General features: G+C 41.2%; 1 protein-coding gene across 1 annotated transcript in view; it reads right to left on the minus strand.

Annotated features, from left to right (window-relative positions):
• SBF2 (SET binding factor 2) overlaps positions 1-12236 on the minus strand; it is a 3151758-nt gene that overhangs the window by 1704050 nt on the left and 1435472 nt on the right. Inside the window, exon 5 of the mRNA XM_044058929.1 lies at positions 9007-9117. Within this exon, the coding sequence (XP_043914864.1) occupies positions 9007-9117 (111 nt within the window). The remainder of the gene's footprint in view (positions 1-9006; positions 9118-12236) is intronic.

Genomic DNA, 12236 nt, shown 5'->3' on the forward strand with positions numbered 1-12236 from the left:
AGCGTGTCAGAGTGTGGGGTAGGAATATAGTTTTATTTAGTATTTTGGGAATATGTAGGAATGGGTTAGGGTAGGCAGGTGATGGTGTGTGTGTGTGGGTGGTGAGAGAGGTGATTGTTTCACATGTGCAGTGTGTGTGTTTCTCGTGGGTATTTTTCTTGCAGGGAGTTGGGTCTTTGTTGCCATTATTTTGAAGTATTAAGTTAGTTGTAATTGTTTGTCTGGCGTCAGATAAGCCATCTGGGCCATTGTATTCAAGGTGGCACCCAGGAATGTCATATTTTGTGAGGGCACTAATTTTGATTTCTTTTCGTTTACTGTGTACCCTAGGCAACTTAGGTGGTGTTTTACAAAAATCAGATGTTGTAAGAGAATGTCTTTGGCTTTCTGCTTGGATGAGGCAGTCGTCCAGGTATGGGTATATTTGAATTCCTCTTTGTCTGCAATATGCAATTACTGGTGCCAGGCATTTTGTGAAGACCCTGGGTGCAGTAGATAAGCCAAAGGGCAGTGCAGAGAATTGGTAATGGGTTAAACCTGCAATGAAATGGAGGTATCTTCTGCAATTTTGTCTGATAGGGACATGCAGGTATGCCTCCTTGAGGTCCAACGTTACTAGCCAAGCTTTCTTGCCCAACATGGGAAGAAGCTGCGGTAATGTTAGCATCTTGAATTTGGGTACTTGCAAGAAGGTGTTTAGAATTGAAAGGTCCAGAATGGGTCTCCAAGCATTGTCCTTTCTGGGGACTAAAAAGAGCCTTGAGTAAAACCCTTGGCCTTGCTCCTGTGTATTTACCAGCTGAATGGCTCTCATGTCCATGAGAGCTGTAATTTGTTTTTGTGCCTCTGCCCATTGATTTTGTGGCAAGTCTGGCATTCCTTTTATCCTTGGCAAGGTGTGGAAATGGAATCTGTATCCTTGTGAGATAATGTCTAGGACCCATTTGTCCCTTGTGATGATGCGCCAGTTGTCTATAAAAAATGCTAATTTTCCTCCCAAGGGTGCTGCCAAGAAATTTTTGCTTGGCAGTTTGAGGTTTAAGTCATTGTGTTTGTCTTCTAGTAGTTTGGGACCTGTCTTCTCCTCCCTTTTGTGTTGCAGTGCCCCATTGGCGAGGTTTGTAAGGGATTTGTGCTTGTCCTCTGCCCCTTGGGCGTCTGTATTTACCCCTCTGTGGTTTATCAGAAGCTGGAAAGAACCAATTTTTTGCTGGCCAATTTCTGCTGAAGCGTGGGGGTTGTACCTGTAAGAAATCTTTGACCGTCTGCATAGATTTTGCCTTATCCTCCATTTTCTTTAAAACCTCTTCTGATTTAACCCCAAATAAGACATCCTGCTGTAAGGGTGCATCTAGTAACTTTGCTTTAACATGATCAGGCAGAGTTTGCTCCTTTAACCAAGTATGCCTACTTATAACAGACCCAGTAACAGCTGCTCTACAGGAAGCTTCCAATGAATCAAATCCACATTGTAAAGTATGTTTGCCCACCTGTTCAGCTGCATGCAACAGATCCTGCATTTCTTTGAATTCAGACTGTTGAGGGTGCGTGCTCATCTTTTGTTTTATTTGAGACATAAGGAATTGCTGGTATTTCAGCATGTGAAATTGACAATTTAGTGCTCTCATAGCTAGAGTAGCTGAGGTGTAAACCTTCTTCCCCCACCTATCTAGTGCTCTGGAGTCCCTTTCAGAGGGTACAGGATTTTTAGTCATAGAAGCCTTAGCCCCTTTGGGACCCTGGGAGATTATCTCTTGGTCAGCAACAGGGCTTTTGTAAAGGAATTTGTGAGAGTCAGGCACTCTATAATATCTATCTGGTTTGGCTGGAGCAGGAGGCAGAGAATCTGGATTTAGACTAGATTCTAAGTAAACATTATCCACAATGTCTAAAACTGGAGGGATAGCAAGTGGTCTCTGCTGGGGGAGTAAAAGAAACTCTCGGAGGCTTTTCTTTGACTCGGAGTAGTCCTGACCTTCCCAGTGGAAATGTTCCCTCATGGTATGTAAGGTTTCCCCAAAGGAATAGTCTTCAGGGGGAGAAGCTGAGGGAATGGAATCTTCAGCATCAGAATCTTCATAAGGGGGAAAGGAGTAATCCTGTTCCTCAGAGGAGCCTGAGGAAATAGAAACTTGATCAGAGGAGGCATAATCCTCTTCTTGTCTAGGCCTTTTGTCTGGGGGGGGGGGTTGGGAACCCCTGATTAAAGAAATCAAATCTTCAGCCATTTTAAGCATCTGTTTCTTAGGCATGGGGCCTTGAACTGGAGACGGATGTGCAGTCTTTTTTGGTTTTAGAGGAGTCTTAAGCTTAGCATAAGATTTTATGGTGAGAGTAGTCGGTCTGAAGACACCTTCTGTAACCGAAGGTGTTTCCACAGCACCGGCTTCTCCTTATGAAATGTTGTCGGTAGGGCCTAATGAAAATGGCTGCATTGGCCTAGAACTCTCTGCTTGAAAATCCAAAGCTGTCTGTGGTTCCAATTCTGCAGTAGTCAGGGGCTGCATAGGCACCTCACTGAAAACCGGAGAACCAGCGACCAGCCCAGCCGAAGTCTCGAAGTCTGGCTTGGATCTAGGCTGCCTGTCTTTATCTTTGCGTTTTTTATGCACGCCGGTAGTCGGTTGCTCCGATGGCATAGTGTAATTAAATTTCCTACCGAAGTAGTGTCATGCGAAATCAAAGCGTCGCTTTATAGTTCGCTTATTGAACCTAGCACAAAACCGACAACCAGTGACGTCGTGGTCTGGGCCTAGGCAAGGTATACAATAAGAATGAAAGCCCTTATGAGGTATTTGCTTCCCACAAGAAATGCAATTGTTAACTTTTTCTGACATCGGACTGAGGCAAGAAAAGATTCCCCAATGGGGTACTTAGCTTTGAAGACTTCGGACTGAAATTCGATTCGAAAATCTCAGGTGTCGGCCGACCGGCACTTGCGAACTGCTTCTGCTTTAGGCACCGCATGGCAAGAAAGACTGAAGAAAATGGCGTTGGATGCCTCTTATATACCCCTGACGCACTGACGTCAGGGAAGAAGCGACAGCAACCAATGCCGGACCAAGACTTTGGAATTCAGGCGACTGCGGGACCGCCTGATGACAAGGTAACCCAAGTGTGATGACTGCAGCAGGGTAACACGATGAACATCATCTGCCCATTGTTGAATCTGATGATGCCGAATGTGAGGTAGGTATTGTGCAGTCTGTATTTGTAGTGTGCTGTCCCTTTAATGTTTTGTGGTTTCTGGGTGTTGAAGATGTCAGTGGAGGTGTCATTATGTTCTGAGATCCAGGTAAGTTTGTAGTGTGTCAGAGTTTGGGGTAGGAATATAGTTTTATTTAGTGTTTTGGGAATATGTAGGAATGGGTTAGGGTAGGTAGGTGATGGTGTGTGTGTGTGTGTGTGTGGGTGGTGAGAGAGGTGACTGTTTCACATGTGCAGTGTGTGTGTTTCTCGTGGGTATGGGTGTATGTGTAATGGGAGTTTAGGGTGCACAGAAATAGGTATATTGTTTTCATGTTAGTGTGACCTCAGAGTTGGTATATATAAGTAGCAGGGGTGTGGGGGTGCAGGCGGGCTTGCCCTCCTGCAAAATCATGTGTTACTGTTATTTATGTTGGGTTTTGTAGTTATGTTTTTGTTTATTTTGGGGGAGGGTTGGATGTTTAGTTTTATTTTGTTTTTCTTTTGTTATTCTGAGTTGTCGTTATTTTGCTTTTTCGTGTTTGTGGCCATTCAGTATTCAGGTCTCAGAATACTGAAATTTGACATTTCAGTATTTTGAGATTCAGTATTCAGGTCTCAGAATACTGATATTTAACATTTCAGTATTTCAAGATGCAGAAGTGGACCCATATATATATATTTTATGAAAGGAATAACAGTGACTGCTTTTCATCTTTAGGAATAAAACTCACAGAGAAGTCAAAGAATCTAGCAAAAGTTTTTTTTTCATATAATGGGGGTTAAACATTTCTTTAGGGAAAGATTTGAGGGGTGCAGGACAGAGGATTTTTATGTAGGATAAAATATGAAAAAGGAGGAAGGCATACATATTTTAATCAGCCGGGGAAGGATCATTTGGGGTTGAGATAATTTCATTCAGGATCGCTTGGATGAAAGTTAAACTGTAAGATAAGAAAGGGATATTGAGAGGAGAAGGATCGAGCAGGAATATAGTACACTACTTGTAGGGTATCAGAGATTTGGAAACGGTGAAGGGAGAAAAGGGCATGCTACTGTTCCAGAAGAGAGAAGAAAATGTTCAAGGACAGTCTAATGGATGTTAACAGAAATACAATACAACAGACTGGCAGATCGACACAGATATGTCACATCTACACTATGGATGACTGAAGGGTGGTGGATAGTTCTCATACTGCAGCATTTATATTGTACTTTTAGCAACAGATAAGTACTTTTAGTAACAGATAAGAACAGCTGTATTGTGAGTGCTAAACTGTTGTAAGCTATTCTGCAGTGAAAGATAAACACTTGACAGTTCTGTACAATACTTAAACTTAATTCTAATTAAAGGTAACAGTGTACATAATTATGTTAATATAATTATTCAAGAAACAGGGAAAGGCAGTTTTCAATGAAGATTTCAAAACAAAATAAAAGCAATGTTTTGAACATTTCCCCTTATGTTTACTAACTCAGTAAAGAGCAAGAGGGGAAACTTCAATGACTTCAGCCAGCAGTGGAATACACATGGTCAGATGATATCAATCCATTCAGTTTTTTATAAGCAGAACAGAAAAATGGAGACTTCCTGCTTTTTTTTTTTTTTTGTTTTCAAAAAAAAAAAAATCTGGCCAGTTGATCACTAAACCTTTTAAACTTGAAGCAAATGATAGTTCTGACTAATACACAAAATGTTTTTGACTGTGTGCCTGGAAATTTATGCATAAGGTAATAGAGCTGACAGTTGGAATGGAAGATGGACTTAGGAAGTATCTGCCTTAAAGGGAGCCCCCTTGATGCAACTATTTGTAAATGAGGGATTGTCAGATGAAATGGAAATGAGGAGGGTGTACCTGACAGGGATAGCAGGTCTCTACCATGACTTTTCCTAATGGCAACTGAATATTTGATGCAAAAAATTAAAGTAGTATGGGAAAAACATAAAGGCAAGGCTACTAAAAGTAATACGTTTTGTGTGCAGATGACTATTTTAACAATAAAGAATGTAAAAAAAAAAACAACTTTTACAGATTTTGCTAATTTTCAGAAAATTAGGGAATGATGTAGGATTAAAATATCATCCAAAAAGTCAGTAGTGATAAGAGTAGTGAACAAAGTGGGGGAGCAGTGGAACTGAAAGAAATAAAAGGACAAAATAAAGCAGATCAAAAGGAGAAGAAACTAGGAGGACATATATAATGCTGGATAAGTAGGTGGGAAAAGTTCATATGCTGGGAGGAAGGATTCTGATGAGGTGTACAACCTAATCGTATATAATATATGCAGGGACACATATTCAAATAAATCTGCAAAGGAAGTGGATAGAAAAAATTCAGCAGATACATGACAGGTCTTATATGAAGAGGAAACCAAGGTTAAATAGCAAAGGATAGAATACAAGTCAATAAAACATTGGAAGGACAGACAGCATTGGATTTTAAAAGGTGGAAAGCAACAGTATGGGAGAAAAAAAAACAGCCTAGTTAGTAATGGTGAGATTGAGGAAAGTAGGGATAAAAGAACCAAGGGAGGGGGAGGAAGACTATCCTATGGAGAAATGTTAGACACAAACACAATCCTGAATAGCGTGGGCCCAAATGAAAATGCTTTCACCAGATTAGTGATAGTGGGTACAGAAATCTTGCAATGGTACAGAAAGACAGATGGGATCAGACATGATGCTGCTGGCTGTAAGGTGAGCACACCAATTACATATGTGGTGGACATGTGAGGAGATCAAAGAGCTATGGGAAATGGCTTGAAGAATCTGAAGTAAGATTTATGAGGAGAAGATTCCAGACTCAAAGCAACGTTGTCCATCTGGGTTCAAGAACAAAATTAGGAAATGGCCATAAAAAGAAATTTTAGAACTACAGTTAGTGGCTGGAGAAGTTAAGCAGTAAATAGTGAGAACGTGGAAAAGATAGAAAGAAAAAAGGGGAGAACAAAACATTGATAACTAAGATGAGGTTAGGGAATAGAGAATGGATATATAGATGTTCTAAGAACAGGAAAAAGGATGGGTTCACAACAAAAGAAGGCACAGAGGAGGAGTGAATGAAAATGATAATGATCATAAACTGATCGAGGTGATAAGGGATAATATGTAGATGAATAAAACAAAAGAAAATATAATAAAATGAGCATCAGTTGTTGGGAAGAAGAATCTGAAATATGAGAAGGAATACTATGACAAGTGAGGGGGAGCAAAGCTGTATCATGGTCAAAGGGGGCCCTAGGCAGGGTAATGGATTGGACCCCTCTCCAGCCATTCCAATGTCCCACTACTTGGCTATTTCTCAACAGTTACCGTAAACATTGTTCAAACCTGCCAGTGTGCATACTTAACTTCTGCAATGATTAAAGTTATTTGGATTTAATTCAAAAAGTTCATTTCAAATTTTATAGCACAAACACTGACAGACGTTTGCTAAACAAAACAATACAGCCTCACAATGAAAACACACTTAGCATCAACAGTAAAGTTCTCTGCCCTTGAAACTCACATTCAAAGAAAATGCATCAGGCCAGTGGCAGTTAAGGTTATCTTTGAATTGTTTTCAAAACATCTTGCACATATTTATAGGACCATGCATTCATACATGCATGCGTTCTTTTATAGGGTTTATATCACATAATTGAAATCCCAAAATATTGACCACCATAAGCTCGAACTTGGAATTTCGAAATGTGATGTAATCGAAAGCTCAGAACAGCAATTTTTTTTTCCCAGGGAAAAAATTCACTGTTGATAAACACACACACAACACAAGCACACCAAAAAAACTAATCCAAATATATACACTTAAAATCCTACTTCTAACCCTACACTAAACCGTACATACACTACTATCTATCCACTTACCTTAACCCAAACCCTAACCCTAAGTTCTGTAACTATCACACACTCACCTTACCCGCTTCCCTAATCCTAAGGTCCCTTACTATCGCACACTCACCTTACCCGCTCCCTAACCCTAAGGTCCCTAACTATCGCACACTCACCTTACCCACTCCCTAACCCTAAGGTCCGTATCGCACACTCACCTTACCTGCTCCCTAACTCTATGGCCCCTATCACACACTCACCTTACCCGCTCCCTAACCCTAACGTCCCTAACTATCCCATTCCCACACTCACCTTAACCCGGTCCATTCGCACACTTACCTTAATCCTGTCTGTAACCTTCGCACCACAGTGGAGAAAATAGCAAAGCAGCAGAAACAGCCCACTGAATTCTTTCCCTAGGAAAGAAGTCGATGTTCTGCAGCTTCACTGTTCTGGGTTCGATGTTATAACATTCAAAGTTTTACTGCTTCGATGTTATGATATAAACCCCTTTTACACACCTTCCTGATTGCATTAAATTATATTCATTGTATAGCACAGCACCACTTGTTAGAGAATGTTTTAAATTTGTAGTTTTGAGCATTTTCCTTTAAGCAAGGAAACAAAACATATGAACTAATAATGACAAAACTGGCCATTTCATAATATTTCAACCATGAAAGGCTTCTCAAACTTCTTTCATTACAATCCACCAACATCAGTCAGTACTGTACAATCTCTGCAGAGGTAAAAGTCATGTAAATAATTCTCACTAAAGAGATCTTTAACTAATGAGGAGGTTGCTACTAGGAAGCAACTTTATATTTAAGTGCTTCATCTACAATGTCAGTACCTGCTACTCTCAAAGAATAAATTGCCTGTTACATAAAAAAAAAAAAAAAATTGGTAAGCTGGTAATATTGCAGTAGAGCGTGGATGGCAAACCAACAACAGGTTCATGGTTACAAGGCATCTCATCCAAAGGAGGACACACTCGGGACTGCAGCACTCCACCCTTTAAAGTACAACACAGTATCAGCAATCAGTCTACATGCTGTGGGAGCAGAACCCACAGCCTTCTGCATCAAAAGCAAGTATGCTACCTGTTGTGCTACTAGCACTGCTTTCAAATTCTCTAGCATAAACAGTGATTACCATTTGCTAAACAAAACAGTGAGACAGTGAAAGCAGACTGCATGAGCAGCAGTAAACTTCTCTTCCCTCGAAGTTCACAATTCTTTGAAAATGTACTGCAACTCCCAATTCCAAGAAAATGCGCAGAGACTCTTCGTCTGGTAGTTGGTGTGGAGGATTCAGGTTCTTGTCTCCTGTAAGTAAGTTACAGTGTTTGAACCTGGTTTAATTAACTAACCTGACAGCTCTAACTAGTACATTTTACACAGACAGACACACACACACACTAGTTCCAGAAGCTAAAAAAAAATAAGCACCTTACTGATCATGCTTCTGACAATGCTCTGTGGAAGGAGTAGGCAGCAGTAACAGTCTTCTGTTTAAATTTTGCCCACAGACATGGAATAGAAGCAGCAAGCGATAGCAGGTGAGTGCAGACACACAACGAGATGTAAACATTGCACACAGAGGGCATTCTGAACACCCTTAAAGAAGACATGTATTTTTTTAATTTTAAATTAAAAAGTAAATGCTGTGGCAGTGGCCAGTGGGCCCCTCCCAGCCAGGTGGCCCTAGGCATCTGCCTAGGTCACCTAGTGCTGGATCCGTCTCGGGGGGAGTGAAGGGAACAAGAAAAGGATGTGATGGAAACTAAAAGAAGGGATAAGGAGGAAGACTTACTATTAAATGATCCAAAAATAATACTATGTCTAATACTTTGTTTTAAGGTTATGAGTCCTGCTTCTGGATTCTATGATGTAATAATATGAGAATACTGAAATGTGAATTGCAAAATGTAAACAACATGGGAAACAACAAAAGTTATAAGATAAAATAAAAAAATGGCCAGTTACCTGAGACCCTCCTGCTAACGGCACTATGCATCTGAAGAGATTTGCAATAAGCAGTTCCAATGAGATGTTGAGATTATCAACATGCACTGTGTAAATTAACCCAAGGCAAGCCTAGAAAAACAGGAAAAAGGAGGCTATTAAAATCCAGCCTTGATAAACACTTTCTGAAAAACAGCACAAGATGTTAAAATAAAGAGAAAGTTTAAATATAATAACTTCAGATGTACGCATTTTGCAGTATGTTGTAAAAATCATTACAAAAATATAGCTTAATTTCACACACATTTCTTTTACCTAGTGAATGCTCCAATGAAAAGTAAATTCCTTTATTTTTTGCCATGCAGAAGAATACCACTGTAGGAATTATTAGATGGAAGGTGCAGTATCCCAATGACATAAGCAAATGGGCACAGCTTTATCAAAACTGTGCAAAATAGCATTTTTCAGGGATGCCATTCATTAATTTTGTTTTATGAACATTCCTGTAGCTGGTAATGAAACTATTACGGTTCACATTTGCAAAACATTTGTTATTAATTACAGGATAAAATCTCATTGCAAAAATAAACAAAAAATGTGGAATTTATCTCAGAGTTATGTGATAATGCATATAATCATGCATACATGGGCATCTACACTGTTCTTGCCGTTTATGTATTCATCCATCTATTTTCTAAACAAATTGACTTTTCATGGATTGTGGTCAGTAAGGTAGAACAGACTTTCTTAGACCCAGCAGCAGTCTGCAGCTCATCCTGGGGGATTCCGTAAGTATTCTGAGCCAAACTAAGAGGGGTGATCTCGCCAACATGTCCTAGCTTTTCCACAGTTATCCTTTAAGTGGACTATGAATGCTATGTCTCCCATGGCATGGCAACTAGGGCATCTTCACTAGAAGCCTAAACCATCACAGATGACTCCTATCACCCAGAAAAGCTAAAGTTCTGCTCTGACACCTATCTAGACTGCCAGGCTTCTAACTCTGCAACACAGTATGATTCCACCCACCCTATGAAGGAACCTCATTCTCTCTCTACTTTTAGGTTCATAGGTGTGTACTAGGCTAATGGCCCTGGAGCCTTTACAAGCCTAGCCCATAGGATTACCCTGGCATCGTGCCACCCGACCTTAGTTATCTGTGCCTCTGTCAAGAAGAGCCACTGGAGTGATCTCCGGGGTAAATTTTCTATTTCCCATCCATTCATCAAGATTTTTCTTGAAGAGATCCAGTGAGGTGCTCTGTTTGACATGTATGGGAAGTCTATTCCATAGCATGGGCAGTCTCTGGGCTATGAATCTGTCCATCTAGCTTGTTCTGTTGATTGTGGTAATGAGGTTGAGGTCTCTGAAGCGTGTGGTGCGGTGGGATTGGGATTTCTTTAGATGTACCATTTGTAACAGAGCTGGGTCAGACATGGCTTTGTAAGTCAAGCAGAGATCGCCTCTAAGTAGGCGATATGAGACAGAGAATAGTTGGAGTTTTTTTGAGTCTGTCCATATAAGACAAGTGTTTAAGGCCTAGGAACCTCTTTGTGAGGTACTTTTGCAGCCTCTCCAGTTGTTACAGGTGTCTAGTGAGGTATATCCCAAATGGGGCATTGTATTCAATGATTGGCTTAATGAGGGAAGAGCAGAGGGAGACAATGACCTCTTTCTTCCTGGATGCAAAACTCTATGCGCCACATAGAAAGACTTTCTGACCACAGTGGCAATGTGGTGGTCAAAAGAAAGGTTGCTGTTAACCTGTGTTCCGAGATCTCTTCTTCTGTGTTCAGTGGACTACCATTGATGTGGTAATTCATGGGAACTGGGTTTTTCCCAAAGGGGATGACGACACATTTTTTTGCATTGAGCTTAAGGCCATAGTTCTGACACCAGTCATTGATCTCAGTGAAGCCTTTCTGTAGGATGTCAACATCACTTGGGGAGTTAATAATAGCTCCCAACTTGCAATCGTCTACGAACTTTGTCAGCCAGAGTCCCTTTGTGTTGGCCTGGACTTCAGAGAAGTAGATACCAAACAGGAGAGAACCCAGGACCGAACCCTGTGGGACTCCACTCATGACTGGCCAGCAGTCTGACTTGGAGTCAGCTACTTTCACACTGTGGGTTCTATGAGCCAGTTTGCAACCCACCTAGTGATATAGGGGTTGGTGCCTGGCTTAGTGAGTTTTTCTATGATTCCTGAGTGGGGAATGGTATCAAAGGCTTTGGCCAGATCAGGCTAGGCTGTATGAATCACCTTCCCATCATCCACAGCTCTGGTGACTAATTCAAAGAAGTTGACCAGGTTGAGCAGACATGATCTACCCTTCACAAAACCAAACTGTGTGGGATCCAGAGTTTGGAGATTACCTATATCCTTGTTTATTAGGTCCATGACGATGCATTCCATAGCTTTGCATATCAGACTCGTCAGGCTAATGGGGCGATAGTTCCCAGGGTCTGTAGTCGCTCCTCCTTTGTGGAGATGGATGACTGTAGCAGTGCGCTATTTGGTAGGGACAAAGCCTGAGGTGAGGCTGTGACCTGTGAAGCAGTAATACTGGGTGCCTGGCAATCTACTGGTATTGTGATTGATCCTTTGGTAGGGGAGAGAGGGGTAAAGATGGCATAATCTGTCGGACAGTATATTGGCAATATCTGTTGCCTCAGGAAAGGAGGTACCATTGTGCAGTAGCTCAGAGCAAATCTGAGTATTGCTGTGGAGATTCTTTACATAACTATAGAAGCCTTGTGGTTGTCTTTATGATCTGCTGCAATTCTGTTTACATAGCTAGCTTTAGAGGATCTGATGAGGGAATCTCAACTTTTTGTTGAGGCCGATAAGGGAGTTTTACCAGGCTTGGGACTTCACCCTATTCCGCATCAGGTTCCTCCTCCTGTTGTAGAGTTTGTTTATGGCAGGGGACCACCAGACTGGCTTCCTTTTTTTGGAGAAGAGTGTCTTGGTTCTACTGGGTATGGCGAGATCCATGCATTTGGTCCAAGTTCTGGGGCCGAAAGGTGTGGAATGAGTTCTAGCCTGGTAGTACAGGGGTGCTTTCTGCTGCCTTGAACCAGGTCTCTGTTACAGCACAAATGTCGATGTTCTCCATTTTAAGGAGTGCTTTGAGCAAGTGCATTTTGAAATTTAGACTTCCAGTGTTGAGCAGCATGACCCTCAGACTGCATTTATTTGTAGCTGCCACAGTGGTAATTTGGTCTTTGGGACACTGCCTACAAAAGGC

The sequence above is a fragment of the Protopterus annectens genome, chromosome 17.part0 (assembly GCF_019279795.1).
Source record: "Protopterus annectens isolate FY-2018-M chromosome 17.part0, PAN1.0, whole genome shotgun sequence".
In the NCBI taxonomy this organism is placed as follows: domain Eukaryota; kingdom Metazoa; phylum Chordata; order Ceratodontiformes; family Protopteridae; genus Protopterus; species Protopterus annectens.